The sequence below is a fragment of the Diplotaxodon limnothrissa genome, linkage group LG2 (genome assembly GCF_057381915.1).
Source record: "Diplotaxodon limnothrissa isolate DT_005_m linkage group LG2, D_limnothrissa_male_GT1.1, whole genome shotgun sequence".
NCBI lineage: Eukaryota > Metazoa > Chordata > Actinopteri > Cichliformes > Cichlidae > Diplotaxodon > Diplotaxodon limnothrissa.
Genome location: NC_140597.1, coordinates 40,306,306 through 40,333,319, shown reverse-complemented (window position 1 = coordinate 40,333,319; position 27,014 = coordinate 40,306,306). Strand labels below are relative to the sequence as shown.

Sequence of the window (27,014 nt, the reverse complement as noted above, 5' to 3'; positions counted from 1 at the left end):
ATAAATGCATGAACTAGTTTTTCAGCGTCACTCTGAGACAGGATATTTCTAACTTTAGAGATGTTGCGCAAATGGAAGAAAGCAGTCTTACATATTTGTTTAATATGTGCGTTGAAGGACATGCCCTGGTCAAAAATGACTCCAAGGTCCCTCACAGCGTTACTGGAGGCCAAGGTAATGCCATCCAGAGTAAGAATCTGCTTAGATACCATATTTCTAAGATTTTCAGGGCCGAGTACAATAACCTCAGTTTGATCTGAATTAAGAAGCAGAAAGTTAGCGGCCATCCAGGTCTTTATGTCTTTAAGACATTCCTGCAGTTTAACTAATTGGTGTGTGTTATCTGGCTTCATAGATAGATAAAGCTGGGAGTCATCTGCATAGCAGTGAAAATGTATGCTATGTCTTCTAATGATGCTGCCTAGGGGAAGCATGTATATTGTAAACAGAATTGGTCCTAGCACTGAACCCTGTGGAACTCCATAATTAACCTCAGTGTGTGAAGAGGACTCTCCATTTACATGTACAAATTGGAGTCTATTAGATAGATATGATATGATACAAACCACTGCAGCGCAGTACCTGTAATACCCCCCTAGCAAAACTTTGCTAGACCCACCCTGAACAGTTACCAACCATCACCTACGTAGAAAAGGATCCTGGTGTAGAATGGTAAGTGGCCTGTATTTATATAGCGCTTTATTTAGTCCCTATGGACCCCAAAGCGCTTTACACTATATTCAGTCATCCACCCATTCACACACTGGTGATGGCAAGCTACATTGTAGCCACAGCTGCCCTGGGGCACACTGACAGAGGCACGGCTGCCGGACACTGGCGCCACTGGGCCCTCTGACCACCACCGGTAGGCAAAGGGTGAAGTGTCTTGGCCAAGGACACAACGACCGAGACTGTCAGAGCCGGGGATCGAACCGGCAACCTTCCGATTACAAGATGAAATGCCAACTGTTGAGCTACGATCGATAATAAAAGTAATATTAAATAAATTCTAACAACAGCTTATCAAGCTTACAGCATGTTCTAATCGCTCTAATAGGATATTATGGTCAACAGTATCGAATGCTGCACTAAGGTCTAGCAGGACAAGCACAGAGATGAGTCCACTGTCAGAGGCCATAAGAAGATCATTTGTAACCTTCACTAAAGCTGTTTCTGTGCTGTGATGAGCTCTGAAACCTGACTGAAACTCTTCAAACAAGCCATTCCTCTGCAGATGATCAGTTAGCTGTTTGACAACTACTCTTTCAAGGATGTTTGATATGAAAGGAAGGTTGGAGATTGGCCTATAATTAGCTAAGACTGCTGGGTCTAGAGATGCTTTTTGAGTAAAGGTTTAACTACAGCCAGCTTGAAGGCCTGTGGTACATAGCCAATTATTAGAGATAGGTTGATCATATTTAAGATCGAAGAATTAATTAATGGCAGGACTTCTTTGAGCAGTTTTGTAGGAATGGGGTCTAAAAGACACGTTGATGGTTTGGAGGAAGTAATTAATGAAGTTAACTCAGAAAGATCAATTGGAGAAAAAGAGTCTAACTTAACATCAATGGTACTAAGAGTAGCTGTAGATAATATTACATCTGTGGGATGATTATTGGTAATTTTTTCTCTAATGATAAAAATTTTATTTGTGAAGAAGTTCATGAAGTCATTACTAGTTAACGTTAAAGGGATGGTTGGCTCAAAAGAGCTCTGACTTTTTGTCAGCCTGGCTACAGTGCTGAAGAGAAACCTGGGGTTGTTCTTATTTTCTTCAATCAGTGATGAATAGTAATATGTTCTGGCTTTGCGGAGGGCTTTCTTATAAAGCAACAAACTATTTCTCCAGGCTCAATGATGATCCTCTAAATTTGTGACACGCCATTTCCTCTCCAGCTTACGAGTCATCTGCTTTAGGCTACGTGTTTGAGAATTATACCACGGAGTCAGGTACTTCTGATTAGAGACCTTAGTTTTCACTGGAGCTACAGTATCCAGAGTCATACGTAGTAAGGAGGTAAAATTATTAACAAGATAATCGACATCTGTTGGGGTAGTGTTCAGATAGCTGCTCTGCTCTATGTTGGTACAGGGCAAGATTGTTTCAATTATTTCTATTAGCTTTTACTTCTGTGGCTCTTTGGAGTTGAGACAAAGCTGTGTGAAAGGCATTAGCCATGTTGCTCGGTGATAGCATAATATTCTGTTTTAGCTAGCTGAAAGGTATTGTTTGCGGGCAAATACCACAGCCATGAAAAAAGCTTGCATGTGAATTTTCAGTCAAACATTTGGTCAAATAAACCTAAAACAATGTCTAGAATGTGAAATGTTGGTATAATGGTGCTACTTGAAGCCTGAAAACGATCGCCCATAAAAAAAAACCCGAGCAAACAGCAGTAGCAGATGTCCTGACTGGATTCTACGTTAGCATAGATCCCTCCAGAGTTTTGTGCACACGGTTTAGGTAAAAATGAAAAAGGTTGAGGTTTTACATTTAGTTCAGTATTACCTGTTGCCTGTGTCCTTGTCTTTTGGGAAAATACTTTACACAAGTAATGGCTCAAAGAGGATTCCTTTTTTTTTTTTTTTTTTTACTGTGCTGCAATTGTTTACTGGATTATTTGTGCCATTATTTAGTGTCAACTAATTTTTATTCAATCTCCACACAGGATATGCTTGTGAAGATGGAATATGGGGGAGAGCAGAAGTGCGTTGAAGTTCCACAAAGGGATGAATGAAGGACATGCATATTGTATTGAAGAAATAAGTGTTGAGAATGCTGTTATTTGCATTTACCATGTCAGACCTTTTGATAAACACAATTCTAATGAAAGTGAGAACATGTACACTGTTACAACTTTCAGAAAATGTTTTGAAATTGTGGTGCACAGTTCAGAATAAATGTTTTTCAAAAACCATTGCGTCTTTTTAGTAAATGTTTATTTCCAAAAGAAATTTCTAGAAGTTCAGAACAGTAAAATTCCCGCTTTTTAGAATTAATTAGAAGATAACTCTTATGTAGTTAAACTAAAATACTCTTTGAGAGTTAATATATAAACTCTTAACACCAAGTGTTAAATTATCAACTCCAGACAGATTTGGTGTTTAACACTAAATCAGAGTTAACGTACCAACTCTCCAAAAAGAGTTAAATTAACACTCTCTGGTGTGGACCCATATAGACACTTTAATAGTGTTGAAATCAAATCTGACAGTGTTAATTTGAACATGCTGGATTTGCTGTGTAGAGTGTGATTAAAGTGGTGGGTGGGTTCTTTTACATTTGGAGAGAAACCAATTGAGTCTAATAACAGACTAAATGCCATGTTGAGGCTGTCATTTTTAGCATCTACATGGATGTTAAAATCACCCACAATAATTATTTTATCTGAGCTCAGAACTAAATTAGATATAAAGTCTGAGAAATCAGACAGAAACTCTGTGTAAGGCCCAGGTGGACGATAGATGATAACAAGTAAGACTGGTTTCTGAGTTTTACAGCTGGGGTGGACAATGTTAAGCATCAGACTTTCAAATTGTCACGGGGCCGAGTGGCCTGTACTGAACAGGACTCAGGTGCAGAAACCCAGAGCAGAGACAGCAGATGATGTAACAATTTATTAGGCTAAAGTGCAAAAAGAAAACGTAGCAAAGACAAAAAAACAATAAGACGTGGAGTTTGACGAGGTGTGGCCTGGGGAACGTGGCTAGGGCGAGGGAATGAGGCCTGAGATGCGGAGTGGAGCTGAGCAGGGAACAGTCACACTGAAGAGAGAAGATAGAGGAGTTAGGGAGGTAGTGGAGGCAGCTCTGAAGTGGCCAGTTGTAAGAGTTGAAGGATACAAAAAAACACAACAGCAATAGAATAATATTAAACACAAAGTGAACCCGTCTTCCTTCATTAAATAGGTTCTTTTAGATGTTAAGGAGGAATTGACTTAACCAGGCTGGCGGAGAATGAAGACAACCGGACACCTGCGGCAGATGGGGAATCAGTGAACTTTTATTGAGACAGAGACAACCTCTCAACACAGCTCACATCAGGAGATTCCCAAGATTTGCTGTGAGGATGAGTATATATTCTCTAAAACTTACAGGAGGGGGTTGTGAGGAAAGTGCTGCATTAGCAGAAAAACAACTCCATAAAAGGAAATCGGCCTTGGGTGTTCTAGTCTCTTCGCTTGCAGATATCTTGCACCTGCAGGATGAGGCGATCGCTTCTTATCGCTCTCAAGGCCAAAGTCGTGAGCACATTTTTATTACACAGTTGCACAGTAACTTTAAAGCTGAACAATATTTAAAGCTGAATAATGTTTGATCAGATTATATTTTCTTCAAATCCCCCTTTTGACCCATCTTAAATGGGTCAACACACAAAAATAAGTAACATTCAAAGGAACACAGAGACGTGTCGAAGCCTGGCTCGAAAAACTCCTCGGGTCTTATCATTTGTCTTTATCTGTCATTGCAGATGAGGAGAAAAGAGTCCAGGCACCACCCTGCCCAGGGGTCGGCTGCAAGCAGTCTCGGTTCCCGACGAAAGCAGTAACAGCTGTCCTGCACACAAGGATACAACGAGTCAGTGCAACCAGGGTAGTGACACAAAATTAACAGTTCCTGTAACCCAGCAACCAAAAAGCATAAGTAATGATAAAAATGTGGAGAGTACAGAGTATACTATAATAATGAGAGATATAAACGTGAAAATGTGAAAGAATAAATCAACCGTAAAATAAACCCAGAACGGTAACTGCTAAGGACATTCAAAAGTGAATATGGTAAAACGTGAGGAAGGGGTGTGGAAAAAAACAATTTATATCCAGTGGTGGGAGTACACATTCGCTCAGGCTTAAGTCCGGAGACCCTGAGAACATCGCTTAACCCTCACAACCCGACCAGACACAGTTCAACCAGATATATCCTTCAAGAGGAAGTGGGTGAGGGAAACAATTAATAACAAGCCTAATACAAAACACCACAGAGAAACAACCATTCTAGAAGCATTTAAACAAGAGAAAGACGATAATGTTCGTCACCCTCACGATCAGAGTTTTCATCATCCGTTGGCGAGGAGGTGGGAAGTTGACTAGCCAATAAAGGCATCTGCCGGGCGAGATCCTTATCCTCAGGAGTGAGAGCTGTAACAATCAGTCTCTGGAAGAGGGATCGAATGCATGGAATACAACAGCAACCGCAGGTGACTAGGACAGCAACAAAAACTGAGATGGAAACTAGGATGGAAGCTACAAGGGCCTTATATTTGCCAAACATGTTAAGCCAAGAGTCCCACATGGCAGTATCCACGCCCGAGTGTTCCTTCATTTTAACAGTAAGAGCTGTGAGACCAGTAATAGCTTTAGTGAGGGAACCATCAGGAGCTGTGTTATTGGGGATATAGGTACAGCATTCCTGACCAAAAAGGCTGCAGACTCCGCCTCTTTCTGCGAGGAGAAAATCCGTTGCGACCCTGTTTTGGAAAGCCATTAGGGAAGTGGCAGATAACTGTGCATGCACAGCTTCAAAACCATCTCGAGTGTAATTAGCCAACAGTTGCACATTAAAGTGAATGTAGTTAGTTCTGTCTACATTCGCATTTATTTCAACCATCCAAAGTATCGAGGCCCATCCTGCTTTAACCTGGTCTCGCAGTTTATATTCATCGGGGACCCCACGGGGTATACCTACAGCATCAATATAGGTTGGATTATGAGCTGAACCTGGGATTAGAGAACGTTTAGAGCGGCGTTCAGAGGAGGATGGGAGGCCAACTTCGTGTACTTCTATAGAGAGATCTACTGGAGTGACTAAAACAGGTAAAATAAGAGTTATGAGAGCGCAAAGACCTGACGCATCCCGAGGGAAACCATCATATAACTTGTTATTGCCACACCACCACCACAAATCAGCCCTAGCCGTAGGTCGGAAGTTTGGTTTCATAACCGTCATCTCAGTGCACCAAGAAGAGTTCAAGCTACCTAGTTTTACTGCATTGCCAGTCAGGTTAATACAAGTGAAATTGTTCACAGCTACATCTGAAGAAAAGAAAGGTGGTTTATTAGAGACCGAGCGTTGAGTTTTAGGAAAGTGGTTTTCCAGATATGAGCAATGACCTCGTTTTGTATTGTTCATAAGATGCAGGAGGCATGCACTATTGACTGGCGCCGGTACCACTCTTAAAGTGGGGCGGGCTCCCATACACACTATGCAGTCGGAAGCCGTCTTGTCAGCAGCTTGTTCAGCTAGTAGTAACCAGTTGTTTGTTGCTCCAGAAATACCGGTTAGAATTTGGAAGAGGTCATCTTTAGACATTTTATTTGTGTCTACAATGCGTATTCGGCCGTTTCTCCCCCCGTTTGTATATGTCACCGGAGGGCCATTAAAGGTGGGGTTATCATCTTTAACTACAGAGCTTGGAGCTGCACCAACGCTAGGGCATATTTCCATTTGCCAATACAGGGCGGTGCGATCAGTCCAAGGGGCAAGTATAAATTGTTGACAGGAGGTCAAGGCCAGATCCTTTAGGGTAAAAATTAAGCCTGAAAGATCCGGTTTTTTTGCTATTCTGAGCATATTTTGGTTTCTCCAGTGCAAAGCCTGACCCCTAGAGTGCTTGGACCAATCGAGGTCCGTTTCTGACACTAAACTGGACCACTTCCACTGATGCCAACCTCCCAGGGTTATATACCACACTGAGGAGGAGAGATGTACTGCAAGGTTAAAAAGATCCCCCCCTTGGTCTTTGGTGACGGGAGTGACTGGGAAGCTAGCGAAATCTATTTCGACTACCCAACTTTTATTGTTGGGGACACAGAGAGTAATCATTCTAGTCGTACTTGGGGTACAGGAGGTAACCGTGTCTCGTTTCTTTCTAAATGGATCGGGCGTGGGCAAAACTGGAGAGGAAGTGGTGGGCAAGACCCTAGGGGCTACATTTGTCAGATTGGGACTGTCAGAAGGGGGCGAAGCTTTTGAACTTGAAGGTGTCAGAAGTGTCGGGGGCCCTTCACAGATCAGGATTATGCCAATGGGAATGAGACCCAGGGCCAGGAAGCAAACAAAGACGCAACATCTTTGCCTGCCTGTCATTTCAGGGGGAAAGGGCCAAGACATGTTTACTTAGCTTGGATGTCTTCTAATAGAGGATGATGGGGCACAGAAAGGTGGTCCAGTTCCCCCCACCTCGCCAAGGGCGTGTTCTAGGAGTTAAAGAGCAACAAAAAGTATCAGTGACACAACTTTAAATGAGCTTTCAGCGGTTAAAACTATTGCAATGTAAAATGTAAATCTTAAAAACTCAAGCCAATATAAAAGCAAAGTCATAAAAGATGTTAAAAATAGAAAAATAAAAATGTTTAGTTCAGTATGAAGAACACCCCCTTTTGTAACCAGCCGGCTTGTAGGTTGAGTTTTGGCTCCCTCAAGTGGTTGGTGATGCTGTTGCAGCTCCTTCTGACAGGTCCTTCTGCACCTCTCTCAAGGTTCTTCCTGGTTCGGTGGCAGCAGCGCACTGTGTGTAATGAAACCAGGTGTCACCTTTCCCTTCGAGCCTGACAGCGTGGGAGGTCCGCTCTGTTATGCGGTAAGGGCCTGTCCAGCGAGGCTCAGCCCACTTTCTCTTTGTGACTTTCAGGAGGACGTAGTCCATTCCAGGTGTAGCCGCCTCTTTCAGCTCTTGCTGGTTTCTTTCAGCGACCTGTGAGGAATACTGGGCAACAAAACTGCGGAGCATGTTATAATATGTCCTCGGATCGAGGTCTGAATCAGCTTCATCCGACATTAACAGGCGAGAGGAGGGGCCAGGAAAAGGCCTGCCATGCTCCAACTCAAATGGAGTGTAACCAGAGGTTTGATTTACTGAGCATCTTATGGACATTAATGCAAGAGGCAATGCCTTAACCCAATCTAATTTGGTCTGTGCACAGATTTTAGCCAATTTAGTTTTTAGAGTTTGATTCATCCTTTCCACTTTCCCCTGGGATTGGGGGTGGTAAACTGAGCCAAACTTATGTTTCAAACCTAATGCGGCTTCAACCCTCTGCAGATCGTGGTTCCTGAAATGTGAACCATTGTCCGACCTTATGACCTCGGGAAACCCATGCTGTGGTATATAATGATTAATCAGACACTTCACCACAGTTCTACTGTTTTCACTTGCTGTCGGCCAGGCTTCTGGCCAACCTGAAAATGCATCCACAGCCACCAGCAGGTACCTGTAACTACCTACTCTGTCCACCATGTCTGTGTAATCAATGATTATTTCTTTCCCTGGGCAAAGTGGGATGGGGAAGTACCCTGCTATTGGCTTGAAGGCGGGCTTGATTCCAAATTGGTTGCACTCCTTACAGGTTTTAACCATGTATTTTGTCATGTCTTTTAGATAAGGGTGCCACCAGGCGGCTAAGTTCCTCATCATTTGTGCAGGTCCCACATGCCCCACTCCATGTGCCTCTTCCATTGCTGTCTGTCTGACCCCTGGCGGTAGAATGGGCCTTCCATCTGGGCCACGCCAAACATCTGTGTTTGTGGCCCCTCTTGTTACCCATAATGATTTTTCCTGGGGGCTGGCTTTGTCCTGTAACTCTCTGATTGTGGCTAGGCCTAGTTGTATGGGTGGTCTTTCTGGAGGGGGTGTGGCTTCTGGGTCCATTACCATAATCAGGGAGGGTAAGTAACCAGCTGTCTGCTTAGCTACTAAGTCGGCCTGTTTGTTACCTAATGCCACTAAGTCCAATCCGGCACTGTGTCCTTTGCATTTTACCACTGCCACCTTAACAGGTAACAACAGTGCTTCCGCTAATTCCCTCATTTCTATCTCATGTTTAATAGGCTTTCCGCTGGCTGTCAAAAAACCAGCTCTTAGCCACTGCTTGAGCTCCACATGCACTGCTCCCACAGCATAAGCTGAATCACTGTATATATTCACTTTCTGTCCCTTTCCCATCCTTAAGGCTTCAATCACCGCTCTCAGTTCAGCTCTCTGTGCAGACTGTTGTCCTGTCAACTGCTCTGCTTTCACTGTTTTCCATCTCATGTCTGTCTGTTCCACTATTGCCCATGCAGCCTTCAACATTCCACTTTCAGTTCTGAAACAACATCCATCTGTGAACCAATCTTTTTCTGCATCCATTAGAGGTTCTGCCTGCAAATCTGGCCTGATTTTCTCCTGTACCTGCACAACCTCTTCACACATATGTGGTTCCCCTGATCCCATGTGATCAGCCATGTTTATGCCTTCATGTGAGTAGGTGATGTGTGGTGCTTCCAAAATGGTACTGAGGCGTCTCTGCCTGAGTGAAGTGAGTGTGAAGGCCTGTGAGGAGACGTAGGCCACCACACTGTGTGATGTCAAAATTTTTAGTGGGTGGTTCATCACTATGTGTGCTGTTTTCTGAATGATTTTTGCAAGTCCAGAAACGTGTTGTGTGCACGGTGGGTGGCGTTTTTCAGTGTTGTCAAGCATTACGCTTACATATGTCAACACTTTTCTCTCTCCCCCTTTTTTCTGGAACAGGATACCATTGATATGGGTTCCAGTTCCAGAAACATCAAGATGAAAAGGCAAAGCATAATCTGGCACAGCAAGGTCAGAGGCGACAGAAAGCTGTTGTTTTAACTTTATAAACGCCTGTTCTGTTTCTGTAGTCCATGAGAGGGGAGCAGAGAGGTTTCTCATGCCTTGTTCATTTACCAAAACGCGCAAAGGGGAAGTAAGGCCAACATAGTCTGGGACATAGGTCCTGCTGTAACCAGTCAGGCCCAAAAATGACAACATGTCTTTTACAGTTAGAGGTTTTGGATGGTGCAAAATGGAGTTCCTGTGTTCTGGGGACAAGGAAATACCGGACTGTGAGACCATGCGGCCTAGAAAAGAAACCTGTTTTCTTGCAATCTGTAGTTTGTTTTTGCTCACTTTAAAACCTGTGTTGGCCAGGTGGTGAAGTACCACTCTGGTGGCCTCCAAACAGATGTCAGCCGTGGGGGCAGACAGCAAAAGGTCATCCACATATTGTATTAACATACAGTCAGATGGTAGTGGGCTGGTTTGTAAAAGTTCTTTCAAACACTGATTAAACAGTCCTGGGGAGAGGGCAAATCCCTGTGGTAAGCGAGTGTAACGCCATTGTCGGCCTCTAAATGTAAATGAGAAAATGTCACGCAGTGACTCACGAAGTGGGAGGCAGAAAAAGGCATTAGCCAAGTCAATGCAGGTGAACCAGGCATGAGATGGTGGGAGGTTGGTCAAGGCAACATAAGGATTAGGCACAGGCAAAGTAGGAGTGCCAAGTAAGGCATTAATCCTTCTCAAATCATGTGCCATTCTGAACTTCCCCGTGCCTTTTTTCTCAACGGGTAGGATGGGCGTGTTCCACTTAGAGCAGGAGGGCTCCAAGACACCGGCAGTGACCAAACCAGAAATTGTTTCTGCAATCCCAGCCTCAGCCTCCGGTCTGTGTGGGTACTGAGGCTGCCACAAAGGGGTAGCAGATGACAGTTGAAAAGAGACTGGCTCCACATCAACTAAACCTACATCTGTGGGTCCAAGGGACCACAAACAATCTGGAAGAGAGTCGAGTAAAGGCGCAGCATCACAGTGGTCTGTGTGTTCTCTTCCATGTGACCCGCTGACCACTCCATGTTGCAGTGTTGAGGAATTAAAGCAATCATTTAAAATTTGGTATGTCTTGGTAGATGGAGAAAACAAAACCTGTGGGAGTTTTGTAGGTGTCCAGTCAGTGGCCGCAAGGGAACGTTTAACCATTCCACCCAGCTCCTTAGCCTGGTGTCCAGGATGTAAGGCCAGTGACACATGGGGAGCTGCCTCATCAGACATCATGTACCACTGTAATTGATCTGTTGTAAAAGTAACCGCTGCTGCCACTCCCTCCGGTGCCGCAAAAATGCACGACATGTTCAGAGACCAAGCCCGCCCCTCACACTGCTTTTGGAACATGTGCTGGTACCAGGTGGTGTCATGCCTGTCATAAAACAGTGTAACATGAGGTGGGTCAGGGGGAGGGACATAAGGATGTAGGAGTGAGAGCCACGGCCGCCATTGCTGAAAAGCAGTCCAAACTCCTGGTTCAGCAGGTGTTTCAACTTCCAATAATGCCCAGTAGATGTCAGCAGAGTCCGCCAAACAGGAGGAGGGTTGCAGCAGAAACTGACCACCTCCCTCTGGCCCATCAGAGCAGGGAAGTACAACCCCAGTAGGGAGAGTCACAGTTAGGCCTTGTGAAGAGCAGAGTATTGTGGCTCCTAATTTAATCAACAAGTCTCTTCCCAGTAAATTCACAGGCGCCTGTTTTGAACAAACATAGCTGTGTAACAAGGTCTGATCTCCAACCGTTGTGGGGAGGGGCACGGTGTAAGGCAGAGTTTTAGGTTCCCCAGATATGCCCACCACTGTAATCACTCTGTCAGTAAGTCTGTCACGAGCAACATCCCTAATGGTGGAGTACGTAGCTCCAGTGTCCACTAAAAAGCTGCTTCTTCTTCTATCTACAGTTATGGACAGCATAGGGTCCGCCGTTGTCCCTTCACCGTCCTGGGCAGTCTGTGGGGTGTCCTATAGCTGGGGACCACCCTCGTAGTACTCCCACCCCATCACAGGCATCTGTGGGGCCGGGGGCACTCCAACTACAGCACCACGAGGTCCACCTCTGTGGCCAGGATGCTGATAGGGCCCACCACGGGCTCCCCTGCCTCTTCCAGCAGCCGGGTTCAAAGGGCACGCTTTAGCCCAGTGTCCAGGTTGTCCACACCGGAAACAAACATACATCTGGTCTCCCCTACCACCTCCCATCTGACCCCTTCCCCTGAAACCACCTCTGTTTCCTCCAAATGGGGAACCTCTCTGCCCATAAGGGGCCGGGGAGTGATAAGCACCATACTGGGGGGGCTGTGGATCAGTTGGCCATGGGTTCGGATACAAATCAGGGGCAACTGGACCAGGAGGGGGAGCCGCAGCGGCCACAAGCTGCTTTTTAGGCTTGTCACCTTTTCCACCCAGGTCGTTTTTAGCTTTCTGCAGCTGAACCTTCAACAGTTGCAACTGTAAATCTTCGACGCTCTCCGCTTTATCATCAGACTTAATCTGCACTTTGTTAAGATTAAAAATCAAATGTTTCTTCCAGATTGCAAAGTCACAGTCCTGCAAATCAGGATTATCCTCCATTTTCTGGCTTACTGACTCCGGAATGCCCCTCAGCACCGCCCTTCTAAACCACATGCTCTGTGAACAAGTCCTACTGGGGTGATGACCTGTATGGTTCACCCAGTCTTCAACAGCCTGATTTAGATAATGGGTGGGATTTTGCTTTCCCTCCCATTTAAATTTCTGTAAGGTGCCTTGATTTTTGGGTGGGAATTGTTTGCGCAGGGCCGGTCCAATAAACCTCAAGGCCTGCATTAGTGGCACCTCGTTCTCATGCATGGTAGTACCCGCATTTTGTTCCAGGTCCGCTGCCTGAGATCGGGATGTGCACCTAGTTATAATAGCTCTAAAATCTCCCAGTGCGAGGTCCTGTCCAGCTGTGTATTTATCCAAACCAGCCAACCAGGCATTCCCTCCCTCCGTTATGTCAGGGAGTTTGTCCACTAGGGCCTGGACATCTCCGAATGAATAAGGTTGATACACTGGTCTACGTTGCGCTTTAGTCTGGACCAGGGGAAATATGCCTGGAGGCTGAGGCACAGGGCCCTTAGATCTAGTCTGATATCCTAAACTGGGAGGGGTAGAGGGGGGTGTATTGTTAAGGTCACTGAGTTCATCATCAATATCCTCAGTTTCTTCCCCGCCTGGTGGGGTAGCAGTGTCAGCAAAAACGTGGGCTAAACTCATCTGTGTTTCCGGATCCTGACGGCCCACCAAAGACATGGTAACTGTGACATTTGGTGAAGTGCCAGGCTCAGTTTTTGCAGTAGCGGTCAGATCTCCTTTAACAGCGACAGGAGTGCTGGCAAAGGGGTTGGACCGGGAAAGAGGGGCTGACGCAACACGATTATTCACCTGGACCACTGACCTATGTTCATTTAAGCAGCTGCGTAATGCTGCTTCTTGATCAGTTAATTGTTGTTCAGTGGGTTCCTGTCTGTTCATTCGAACCGCAAATGGTGCGCTCGCAGGGGGGTCAGTTAGGCCCTCAGATCCGGTTCCAAAACAATGGGACATAGAAGAGGGGGCTCTACTACTAGCTGAGGATGTCGCCGACAGAGAGGAGCTTCCTGGGCAAAAATGCTTGGTATCTATGGGAGTTGGAGCTACGGGCGGTTCTTCTCCAATAGTCATTATTCCACCAGAGATATTAAGTACCGGATATATGCCTGCTGAGGGAGGAGTTGAGGCAGAATAGGGAGGTGGCTGAGACCTATTTTTCTTCATGTGTGGTTTTGCAGTTTCCCATAAACACACCCAGTGATTAAATTTAGCTTTGCGGCCTGCGTGCTTATCTGCTTCCTTTCTGTGTCTCACCCCGCTCATCACACCTGCACCTGCTGCTGCTGAGTTGGCTTCTTCCTCTTTCTCTTTTGCCTGCATAGCCTTATTCTGCCAAATTATTCCCCAGTTACCACTACTCCCCTCGTCCTTTCCCTTTTCTTTCATTAACCTTTCAGCTGTTTTCCTCAATGACTCTTTCTGCTTTTTTGCTTCTTTAGGCTGGTGTGTGGAGTTGATGACTGTCTCAACACATGTTAATTGTTCTCCCAATGTGCTAAGAATAACACCGGGACCCCAACCATCATCATTAGTTTCTCGATCTAATTCTCCATCCATTTTACTGTCAATGGAGGAGTGTTCTTTTATTGATTTTAAAGGAGAATTTGGGCCAGCTGGGTTTCTGCCTCTGTTAGGCACTAACAGCTGGGGCGCTGCTTTAAAGGTGAGTCAGCACTGAAATATCCCTTCAGGTGTTACCAAGCTTCTACCAAACCGGAGTCTGGCGGGTAACCTTGCCTAGAGCTTCCTGATAGGGGTGCTAGTTGGTTGTCACCTTGTTCACACGTCTCATTCACACTTCATACATTACCTGCAGTCACTCATTACCCTCCTTATGTATGTAATAAATGTGTAAAAAAAAAAAAAAAAAAAAATTCTATGTGTGGTGTATTATTTTAACCAAAAGAGGAACCTAGTTCCTTTAATTGTGTAATCTGTGAACAACGGAGAACCAAACTGTCCTGCCCAGTGTTCCACAGCAAGCATTCAGCGTGTATTTATGTGTGTCCAATATCAAACAGAACATCAAAACATTTAAAACACTAAAATCATCGGGGTTTTAAGAAGAGATCCGTTTTCTCCTATTGATCAAAGGGACCCCTCCTTTGGACTCCAACCAGTACTTCTCCTTTTTAAGTTTTAGAGGATCTTTTCTAATAAAGTCCTCTGGGCCTTCCTAACCCTTCTGTAGTTTAGAGAATATTACTAAAAAATATTCTCAAGGCCTTTAACCTTTTAATTTGTTTAGAAAGGCGTTACTAATAAACCCTTTCAAGGTCCCAGACCTGCACTGAGGTATGTATCCGACACCGGAGAGCAACCCGTCGGCTGCAACCGTGGTCAGACCTCAGTTCACTCTTATCTTTATTCACTTATTCACTTATTTCTTATTCACTTATCTCTTATTCACTTATTTCTTATTCACTTGTCTGATTCTCAACAAGCCTTAAGTAAGCCAGACAATTTTGGTTATGAATTACTAGGAGTTTGGACACTAAGTATTTTTATAATGTTCAATATAGCAGAAATAAAAGGTCTGCTTACCTTGTTTTTGTGTGCACACAGCTTTTGTCCAAACTCCGTTCACTCAGACCACGGCCGAAGTCCTCCCATCCGTTCCAGTTGACCTGGAGCGGATCCTGTTCGTGACGCCAATTGAAGGATACAAAAAAACACAACAGCAATAGAATAATATTAAACACAAAGTGAACCCGTCTTCCTTCATTAAATAGGTTCTTTTAGATGTTAAGGAGGAATTGACTTAACCAGGCTGGCGGAGAATGAAGACAACCGGACACCTGCGGCAGATGGGGAATCAGTGAACTTTTATTGAGACAGAGACAACCTCTCAACACAGCTCACATCAGGAGATTCCCAAGATTTGCTGTGAGGATGAGTATATATTCTCTAAAACTTACAGGAGGGGGTTGTGAGGAAAGTGCTGCATTAGCAGAAAAACAACTCCATAAAAGGAAATCGGCCTTGGGTGTTCTAGTCTCTTCGCTTGCAGATATCTTGCACCTGCAGGATGAGGCGATCGCTTCTTATCGCTCTCAAGGCCAAAGTCGTGAGCACATTTTTATTACACAGTTGCACAGTAACTTTAAAGCTGAACAATATTTAAAGCTGAATAATGTTTGATCAGATTATATTTTCTTCAGAGTAGCAATTCTTACTTGCAGTAGGGGACATGGAGTGTTGAGAGGGGGGTGATGAGAATCCAGGGGAGGCTGAGTGGCGTGGAAAGGCTGGCCTGAGATCCGGGGCTTCAGATGGAGTGTGATGGCAGGAGGGCAGGCAGGTGAGGCACAGAGAGATTTTCAGAATGATTGCTTGGTATCCTGAATCCGAAGGTGGAGCGTGAGCCAAGATGAATCCAGCAACTGCAGCACAAGAGAGTCGTGTTAACAAGATAGATCACAGCAAGAACTTGAAGTATAAGGCCTGTTACCAACATGTGTTGATGATGAACTGGCAGTGAATGAACATCAACGTGTGGTTTAAATCCCTCTGGCTTGATAGGCTCCAGGTGTGCGGGAGCTGGAGTTGGCCCTGCCCAGGGGCGGATCCCAGGTCAGTTCAGGAGCCTTATGGAAATTCCGGCCACCCACCGCAGACCATGACACAAATGAATTAAAAGTCTGTCTTGGTCTTTCATTAATTAATAGGCTGGTGTGAAAAATTGCTGCCACACCGCCCCCTCGGCCTGTGCTTCCAGGTTTCTGGTAGTTAGAATGACTCGGGGGTGTTGATTCATTTAAACTAACATAATCATCCTGCTGCAACCAGGTTTCTGTGAGGCAGAGTAAATCGATTTGTTGATCAATTATTAAGTCATGTACTAACAGAGACGTGGAGGAGAGAGACCTAATATTTAATAAATCACATTTCACTGTTTTACTCTTTGGTTCAGATGTGGATACTGTATTGTTCCTTCTTTGTAATTGTTTATGTTTAAGTTGTTTGATCAATAATAGAAGTAATATTAAATAAATTCTAACAACAGCTTATCAAGCTTAAACATGCTGCTGTTGTTTAGCCGCTGGTTTCCTCTTTCTGGTGCAAAGTGAGCCAAAAACAAACAAACGGGAGTCGCGACAGAAAACTGATCATTAATCGGTTTCATGATTGAAGTAGCAAAAGGAGAGGGAGGAAGAGAGAAGAGGCAGTCACTCCATATTTCGGTTTTTAAGCTTAACGTGGGAATGCTTTACTAACTTTTGCCTCATAACTTTTGCACTGTCCACTTCCTGCTGTGACAAAACAAATTTCCCACGTGTGGGACTAATAAAGGTTATCTTATCTTATCTTATCTTATCTTACTTACTTTACTAACTTTACTAACATTCACAGATGAACTTAGCTTTACCAGAACACTGAGAGGTCTTACACGCTCACTGCTCCGACATGCTAAGGTTATGAGCTGAGTTATGCCATGTCGCAAGATTTTGAGGTGCTTTGTGATATTTAATAGATCGGATTGCATTTTTTAAAATTTCTCTCCAATATCCGATCCAGTATTTTAGATCAGTATCAGGCCGATACCAATACGTAATATTGGATCGGTCGATCCCTAATGTACAGGGTGGGCCATTTACTGTATATGGATACACTGTAATAACATGGGAATGGTTGGTGATATTAAAGTCCTGTTTGTGGCACATTAGTATATGTGAGGGGGCAAACTCCTCAAGATGGGTGGTGACCATGGTGGCCATTTAGAAGTCGGCCATTTTGGATACAACTTTTGTTTTTTCAATAGGAAGAGGGCCATGTGACACATCAAACTTATTGGTAATGTCACAAGAAAAACAATGGTGTGCTTGGTTTCAACGTAACTTTATTCTTTCATGAGTTATTTACAAGTTTCTCTTTGTTCACAGCCATTGACATGTCGAAGAGGTTAACACGTGAGGAGCAGATCGAAATTGTGTTGATATCTGGTGAACGCCGTAACCGGATCATTGCAGCAGATTTCAATGCAAGACATTAGTCGAACATCCTTTTGGCGGATATTAGCTACTCACAAATGGCACCCTTAAAAACTCCAGCTACTGCAGCATCTCAACGAGGATGACACAGATCGGCGCACAGAATTTGCAGAATGGGCAAAACAAAAATTGGAACAGGACCCTCAGTTCACGCAGAAGATTTTGTTCAGTGATGAGGCAAACTTTTATGTGAATGGTGAAGTTAACAAACAAAAAATTGGCCTGACACTAACCCACATTGGCTGGATCACCTCCAAGACTGCTGGAACAACAAAAGTGATGGTTTGGTGTGGTATATGGGGTACAACGATAGTGGGTCCATTCTTCATCAATGGAAACCTCAAGGCCACTGGATATTTGAACTTGCTACATGATGATGTGTTTCCCTCTTTGTGCACTGAAGCTGGCACGTTCCCTGAGTTTTAACAGCAAGATGGTGCACCTAGGGCTGCTCGATTATGGCAAAAATGATAATCACGATTATTTTCACTAAAATTGAGATCTCGATTATTTGACGATATTTATTTAACCCTTTAAGACCTACCATAGAACCAAGTCCGCCAGAGCTTATATTATTTTTTTTACATGTTATAGTGCCATTTGTGGGAGCATTTCAAGTTGCTATACATCAATACAACTGTTGTAGCCCATATTTTAATAATATGTATGCATTAAGTCCATAGTAATTACATTAATTGCAAAAAAGTGCAATAAATTACAAAAAAAATTGAAAATCGTTTTTGTTTTTTTACATATATTTCTACTTGGAGAAATTTTAGAGGTTTATCCTTCAAAACTTTAAATACAAAAAAGTTGCAAAAAATAGTTTACAACAACAGGAAATTTATTTTGAGTGTCTTCATAGTTTTATTTTGGAGATACAGCAATTTTTATATACTGCAGGAAAAACAAAAAAACAATCCTATGATGCAAATTTGCAAAGAAAACAGCATGTGCATCAAAATAAACTATTTCCAGCAGTGCAATATGAGTTCTAAGCATCCCAGAAACTATTCAGAAAAGTCAAACATGGCTTATAAAAACACCAGTATAGTCTTTTAAGGCCTACAAGTAAAAAACTACATTTTTCGCGAAAACGACGTCACTTCCTGTTTCGGGCAGGAAATGGCGACATGCGATAGTTCTCGCTGACGGCTTTTTCAATGTGGGAAGTGTTACGAAAAGCTGATCGGATCGGCAAAGCCTGTTTCTGGAATATTATGTTTTTGTTCCTGCAAGCGCTTTTTATGCAATTTTTGCAAAGCTTTATGTGGAAGGAAACCATGACCGAGGACAAGCTGATGGCATTAGATGTAAGTTTCATATGCAAAAAACATTATTGCGCTAGCTTACATGGTTCAGGTTCTACAGGGACTCAAAAATAGTTACACAAAACCGGCTTTAAAGGGTTAACAATAACAATGTATTGAATAATGACTTTAAAAAAAATAATATAAAATAGTGTGCAAATACTGATAACAGTGCAAATGTTTGCAATATAAAAAATAAATGAAAAATGTAAACATCTATGTTTAGTGATGTTGCAAAGTTTACACACTGTGTCTACTTGATCCACGTCTGACTCCGCGAACCCATAATGTTTCCACACCACTGAAGTTTTTTTTTTACCTCTCTTTTCAACCAACGGCAGTCACTCTCCTCTCCAAATAACTTCTGCTTAGCTTTCCGAGCTTCCCTCGGGTCCTCTTAATTGTTGTGACGCATGTTCGAAATGCAGAGCAGAGCAGCGCGAGAGTAAAGCATAAGGGAGGTGCTAATAATCGGCACAGTCATTTTTAATGATTGTTGAAAGCCCAGATCGTAATCGTGATTAAAATTCGATTAATTGAGCAGCCCTAGGTGCACCACCACATTACGGGTGCCAGGTCCGAGAATTCCTAGATGAACAGTTACCTGGAAAGTGAATTGGTCGTCGTGGGCCAGTTGAATGGTCTCCCGATCTGACCCCCTTAGACTTTTATCTTTGGGGTCATCTGAAGGCAATTGTCTATGGTGTGAAGATACAAGACGTGTAGCACCTGAAAATACGGATACTGGATGCTTGTGCTGGCATTTCTCCTGCGGTGTTGCTATCAGTGTGTGAAGAGTGGGAGAAGAGGGTTGCACTGACAATCCAACACAATGGGCAGCCCATTGAACACATTTTATAAGTGGTCAGAAACTTGTAAATAACTCATGAAAGAATAGTTACGTTGAAACCAAGCACACCATTGTTTTTCTTGTGACATTACCAATAAGTTTGATGTGTCACATGGCCCTCTTCCTATTGAAAAAACAAAAGTTGTATCCAAGAAGGCCGACTTCTAAATGGCCACCATGGTCACCACCCATCTTGAGGAGTTTGCCCCTCACATATACTAATGTGCCACAAACAGGACTTTAATATCACCAACCATTCCCATTTTATTACGGTGTATCCATATAAATGGCCCACCCTGTATATACACATACACTACACTCTACACTATGGCAGCAGTGATCACTGAGTGTCACGATTGGGGGAAATGCGTGAATTAAACACAGTAATTCGGCGTGCCCGTGTGGCGTGCTGGCTAGACCCAAAGGCAGCGAAGACTAGCGATGGGTTGGGACAGGTGCGCAGTTACTCTGGTAACAATTGGTGCACAAAACACGGCTTTGGAACCGACGTTACAGGCGAAGAGCGAACGAAGCCGGGATGAGGAAATGAGTTCAGAGAGATAACACTCACAGTCACTGAAGCAGGCGGAGACTGACGTCGGCAGGGATTTGGAGCTCCTGACATGAAGAGAATGATGTCTGAGCGAAGAACAGGCGGGTGGTGTCTCTCTTTTAAACCTGACCCCTTTCTTTCCTCCCCATCCTCAGCTGCCTCCCTATTCCTGCTGTACCACACCCACCCACACACGCAGGGCTTCGGGTGCAGTTATGTCACCAGGGTGCAGGGGAGGCACTCCCCTTCTGTCCCCTTCTGGCCGCCTGTGCCTCAATTTTATTCTGCAACCTAGACATCCACATTACTCACACTCTCACATAACACATACATATAGGGCCTTGGGGGTGGGCACGTTTTACAGCATCCAGAGGATGGTCGGTGTATTCCAACCCACCTCTGGAGCTGGTTCCCTACCCTCAATTTTAAATGCATATAGACACTAAGGGTTTTCGGGAGGAGCTGTGCTGCTCTCTGAGAGGATGCAGGAACCATGCTCTCCTGTGTTTTAAATGCACTTTAGAACAGCACACAGCAACACTACATATGAGCGGGCATAGGGAGGTTTGGGGTCTTGACTCACCCCGGTTCTGTTGGCCATCAGGGCTGGGGGGCTGGGAGGAGGTGCTGGCCGTCAGATTGGGGTCTGGGATGCGGGGCATCCCTGCTACTGCAGATAAGGAGGTGGTCCGCTTGCCTCCACCCCAGAGAGAAGGGTTACATCTCCTGGGTCTAGGTGCGGCTTGCCCCTCTGGGGGCGGGGGTACCTGGACTTTAATATCACCAACCATTCCCATTTTATTACGGTGTATCCATATAAATGGCCCACCCTGTATATACACATACACTACACTCTACACTATGGCAGCAGTGATCACTGAGTGTCACGATTGGGGGAAATGCGTGAATTAAACACAGTAATTCGGCGTGCCCGTGTGGCGTGCTGGCTAGACCCAAAGGCAGCGAAGACTAGCGATGGGTTGGGACAGGTGCGCAGTTACTCTGGTAACAATTGGTGCACAAAACACGGCTTTGGAACCGACGTTACAGGCGAAGAGCGAACGAAGCCGGGATGAGGAAATGAGTTCAGAGAGATAACACTCACAGTCACTGAAGCAGGCGGAGACTGACGTCGGCAGGGATTTGGAGCTCCTGACATGAAGAGAATGATGTCTGAGCGAAGAACAGGCGGGTGGTGTCTCTCTTTTAAACCTGACCCCTTTCTTTCCTCCCCATCCTCAGCTGCCTCCCTATTCCCGCTCTACCACACCCACCCACACACGCAGGGCTTCGGGTGCAGTTATGTCACCAGGGTGCAGGGGAGGCACTCCCCTTCTGTCCCCTTCTGGCCGCCTGTGCCTCAATTTTATTCTGCAACCTAGACATCCACATTACTCACACTCTCACATAACACATACATATAGGGCCTTGGGGGTGGGCACGTTTTACAGCATCCAGAGGATGGTCGGTGTATTCCAACCCACCTCTGGAGCTGGTTCCCTACCCTCAATTTTAAATGCATATAGACACTAAGGGTTTTCGGGAGGAGCTGTGCTGCTCTCTGAGAGGATGCAGGAACCATGCTCTCCTGTGTTTTAAATGCACTTTAGAACAGCACACAGCAACACTACATATGAGCGGGCGTAGGGAGGTTTGGGGTCTTGACTCACCCCGGTTCTGTTGGCCATCAGGGCTGGGGGGCTGGGAGGAGGTGCTGGCCGTCAGATTGGGGTCTGGGATGCGGGGCATCCCTGCTACTGCAGATAAGGAGGTGGTCCGCTTGCCTCCACCCCAGAGAGAAGGGTTACATCTCCTGGGTCTAGGTGCGGCTTGCCCCTCTGGGGGCGGGGGTACCTGGACCTGGGATATAGAGTGTGTTTGGGGAGTGTGACTGTCTGTGCAGTGTCTATTTGTGTCTGTCTAAACATTGGGTGAGTGCCGAGTATTTGGTTGTGTATATGGGGTGGGAATGCACGTTTGTGTCCGCGTGCGCCTGTTCGTCTGTGTCTATATGTCAGGTTGGGTCTTAGACTCAACCTCTCTGTGTACATCTCAGGCCCTCCAAAGTACAGAGGCCTATCTCCCCTCACCACACTCCCTGCCGGTGGCTGATGCCCTCAGACGTTGGTGTGTTGGTGGTCCTTGTCGACTGGGGCTGGGCGCTCATGTATGTACCGGCTCACTCCTGGTGGCCGATTGGCGGGGCCTGGTGCCAGTGGCCCGGCTGGGCCCCTACCGGGGGGTGGGGTGCCCTCAGGCCTCTGGGCCTGAAGCTTGGTCCTCTCTGGCACAGCTGGCTGCCGGCAGAGCCCGCGGGCAAGCCACTGCAACCCCCTCTAACCTCTGCTCCGTAGCTGCTGGGTGACCTCTCGTTTGGGGCTCTACTCAGCTCTTTCCAGGAGGGTGGCATGGTTCCCCCCCTTTTGGTGGTCCTCCTCGAGTCCTCGTACTCTGGGGCCTCTGGATATCTGGGGCCTGGATTTCCTCTATACCTGCTTCATGCCCTGGGGGACGGGGCTATGGCTCCCCACACTCCCTAGCAGATCGTTACATGGAGAAACCTTTGTAATACAAGCATGCTGATTCACACAGGTGTGCACACAGGTGTACACAGACGCGGACTACACCTTTCTTGGCTGCTGCCTCAATGCACATTGTGTGCTATCTATCTTGCGTGCTGCACAATATTGTTTAATGTTTAGTATCTACTGTTATCTACTGCTAGCTAGTTTATTGTGATGGTGCTGTATTTATTGTGTTGTTCTTTTTTTGTTTGCTTTCTCTTCTGTTTTTTTTTCTCCATACAGGTGATCCAGGTGTTTTGTTTGTTTTTCTTTCTTTCTTCCCCCCCTTCTCACCGTCTCTTCTCCCCTCTGGTTTTCTTTCTCTCCCTCCCCCTCTTTCTTTCATTCTTTCTCCCTGTCCTGTCCCCCAGTCATGTCTGTCCCATTTGTAAAATAAATACACAATTATAATAAAGGTCAATCAAATGGACCAATATGGCACGGCCATGATGATCCACTTGGTAAAATAAATCCGCTTGGCATCTTTCTTGGCCTTAAGACAACAATTCTGATGGCTAAAGATCCAAACTGGACACACAAAAAAACCAAAAAAAAAACCTGACCCCGTGGTAAGTTGACCACTACCTGACAGGACCCCCCCCCCCCTCCAAAGTCCGGCACCCGACTGTCCAGGACAGCTGCAATGGAAATTCTACTGGCCCCCCCAACCCCCGCGATGGGAGTCCAAGATCCGCCGGACAGTGTGGACAGGATCCCCACCAACAAACCTGAGCGGGTGCAGGCACGGGGGAGAGGCACCAGCGGGGAAGTAACGTGGTGTACAGAGCATTGGATCAGGAAATGGCAGCCCATGCCCTGATTCCGGCCAGACGACAGCGGCGGACCATTCGTTCAGCAGCAGGTATTTCAACCTCTACCTCCTGATGGTCGAAGATAGGAGGATGTAAACCATGACAGACTTCAAATGGTGAGAGACCGGTGACAGAAGAGACGCGGAGGTTATGAGACAGCTCAGCCCACAGCAGGTAACAAGGCCAAAGCAACGATTTGGGCGGAGACAAAGCACCTCTAAAAGCACCCCAGCTGTTTATTGGCCCGTTCGACCCGCCCGTTGGTCTGAGGGTGGTAGCCGGATGAGAGGCTGGGAGAGGCTCCAATCAGATGGCAAAAGGCTTTCCAGAGCCTGGCAGTGAACTGGGGCTCCCTGTCGGAGGGCAGACCACAGCAACTTCCCTAAACAGGGTCCAGTAACCATCACAGTGGTGATGGTTAGAAAGCGTCTCCAGTAGGAAGACTTGGACAGCATTAGGCCCTGGCATGATCCTAATGGCCCTGATCCTCAAGGACCAGAAGGGGCCGGCCCCATCCAACTACCAATCAATAACCTGGACCTCATGGAAGCTCCTGTCAGGTATCATAAGATGAACAGGCACATGGTCAATACAAGAGTGGGGGCACAGAAAGGGATTGGCAAGAATACTGGTGCAAAACACCAGCTACTGGTAAAACGGGCAATCAGCCGAGACTACAAGGCCAGATTGCAGACCAGCTGGATCCTGGAATGCCTAGATCTGTACAAGATCAACAGGACCCTAAGAGTCTTCATCAGGAACTCAATCGGGACATGGCGGACAACACTAGAGGCCCATAGCACAAGTCACCATCAAGTGTGGGATCTACCAAGGAGATGCTATGTTCCCACTGCTGTTCTACATAGGCCTTAACACCCTGCTCTGTCTGTCTTGGTCGTTGTGTACTTGAGCAAGACACATTTCACTTCAAAAAAAATTCAGCCATGGCAGCAAGAGAACCTAAGATACAGCTCTTGGTATTTGAGATTGTGTTCTTGAGACTGAGAAAAGGTTTTTGGTATTAGAGATTGATTTCTTGTAATTGAGATAATGTTTGTGATATTAGAGATTGCTTTTTTGGAACTCAGATACAGTTTTTGGTATTTGGGATTGTGTGCTTGGAATTGGGAAAAAATTTTATTATTACAGATTGCTTTCTTGGAATTGAGATGAATCTCTTGAAAGTTGGGATTGCGTTCTTGGAATTGAGATAACATTTATGGTATTAGAGATTGACTTCTTGGAATTGAGATGAAGCTCTTGAAACTTGGGATTGCGTTCTTGGAATTGAGATAACCTTTATGGTATTAGAGATTGACTTCTTGGAATTGAGATGAAGCTCTTGAAACCTGGGATTGTGTTCTTGGAATTGAGATAAAATATATGTTATTAGAGATTGACTTCTTGGAATTGTACAGTGGCTGGGAAGTGCAAATTGCAACAAATTAAAAAACCGCAACAAATTAAAAAAAAAAAACCACAACAAAATACAAAATCACCACAACAAATCACAAAAACCCCACAACAAAATACAAAACCCCCACAACAACATACAAAAAGCCCACAACAAAATACAAAAAGCCGACAACAAATTACAAAAACCCCACAACAAAATACAAAAACCCCACAAGAAATTACAAAAAGCCCACAACAAAATACAAAAAGCCAACAACAAATTACAAAAAGCCCACAACAAAAAACAAAAACCCGATAACAAATTACAAAAAGCCCACAACAAAATACAAAAAGCCGACAACAAATTACAAAAAGCCCACAACAAAATACAAACACCCCACAACAAATTACAAAAACCCCACAACAAAATACAAAACCCCCACAACAAAATACAAAAACCCCACAACAAATTAAAAAATCCTTGACGGAAAGGGATTGTCTGAAATACCAGAGGTGACACAACGATTAGCCTAATAGGGCTTTGGAGCGTGATGTCACGAGAGGGGGCGTGGCCAGGATTTTTGGTTGAGGCACCTTGTTTCTGGGCCGAACAAAGCGCTAGCGAAAGAGCGAAAGTACACGGATAACACCAGCTATGGTTCGTACTTGCTGTGCGGTCGGTTGTAAAGTTAGATCGCACGACCGGCAAGGGAATAAGGTTGAAAATGGTTTATCTTTTCATTCTTTCCCCACCTGGAAGCAACATGAGGCAGCTCGTGTATCGGATGTTACCAAAAGAAGGCGTCTAGTCTGGATAGCAGCTGTGAGATGAGCTGATATCCAGTTCTCTTCCATCTCCAAATATCTGTTGGTGTGCTCCAGACATTTTCATTCCCCTAAGTTATAGATATGTTCATATCACTCTTTATCCGGTCTTTAAGTCTGACGTCACTAGCCGTGTCTGGGCTCAAACTCCGCTGCACGTCCATAAATCACAGGATCACTGTGGCATCACTGAGAGTTGAAAAACTATCTAAAGTCTTTCATCTGTAATAAAATGATCAGCGTTCTGCTCTACCATGTGTAACAATTGAGTTTATCATCCAGGCATCCATGAGAACGAAATATAATATATATATACATATATATATATATATATATAATATAATTCACACTGCACGCGAAAGCGCATCAAATCCGACTTTTTTGACGGTATGCGACCCATATCCAATCATGGAGAAGACAGAACACATTAGCGCTTCATGTGCATCCCGTGCAGATGTTAGTGAAACTGTTGGGAAGACAACGTGAACATTTTATTTATACTGTATAATCTGCAGATTCTGACAGAAATCTGCAACTATCCTTTGAAGCACCGCTCCTCTCTAAAACAACAATAAGGATCATTATTAGGCCATATATAAATAACAAAATAACTTAAAGCAAACTTGGACAACGTAAAGTGTCATGATCCTGGGTCCTTTTGAACCAGCATTTTGTGTTTTCTCTTCGCGATTTTGGTTCTGTTCTTCCTCTGGTTAGTGTTTACTCTGTTCTGCCCGTGTGTTCTGCCCGTCTAGTCCGCGTTTCTTAGTTTGTGTCCTTTCATGTGTAAGTTCCTGTTTTATTGTGAAGGTCTGCGTCTTATGTGAGTGTTTTCAGTTTGCCTTCCTAGTCTCGTCATGTTAATCACTCCCAGCTGTGTTTCCCACCTGTGTGTAATCTCCCTGTGTTCTCTGAGTGTATTTAAGTTGTGTTTCCTGTCTTAGTTGCTGGTTCGTCTGCATTATTTCCCCTCCGCCATTCTGTGTTTATTCCTCCGGCTTCCTGGTCATTCTCCCTGCAAGGTACCCTCGTTCGTGTTCTGGTTTTGTGTTTAGTTTAGTTTTCCCAGTTTAGAGTTTTTACCGTTCTGTTTCTCGCCATCCCTTTTTGTTGTACTTCTCCGGTTGTAAATAAAGCTCACCCTCCACTTCAGCAGTCTGCATCTTGGGTCCGTTATTAATCCACACGGCCTGCCTCGGCAAACCGTGACATAAAGTCTGAAACAAGTCTTTATATTAAGGGCCATCAGTCAAACAATACTGTTTGGTCTGGGTCTGAACAGAGCGTGTTGTGTGTGACGTCTGCTTTTGCGTATGTGGGCCACTTTGGTGGTTCACAAAGGAGCGCGTTTGCTGTCACATTTTATTTGTAGTGTGAACAAGCAGACACGAAATCAGATTTAAATTAAAAAAAAATCGGAATTGAGCATTAAGACCTGCAGTGTGAACGTAGCCATAGTGAGTTCAGTGCACTGATGTGACATTGTCCTGAAGGATT

At 44.9% G+C, this 27,014-nt stretch overlaps 1 protein-coding gene across 1 annotated transcript; it reads right to left on the bottom strand.

The window, feature by feature from the left end:
* Positions 1-11,480: 11,480 nt before the first annotated feature.
* Positions 11,481-14,071, bottom strand: LOC146639162 (uncharacterized). Its single transcript, XM_085373687.1, has one exon. It carries the CDS (start codon positions 13,772-13,774, stop codon positions 11,567-11,569), a length of 2,208 nt encoding a protein of 735 aa, XP_085229813.1. The 5' UTR covers positions 13,775-14,071; the 3' UTR covers positions 11,481-11,566.
* Between the last annotated feature and the right edge of the window lie 12,943 nt (positions 14,072-27,014).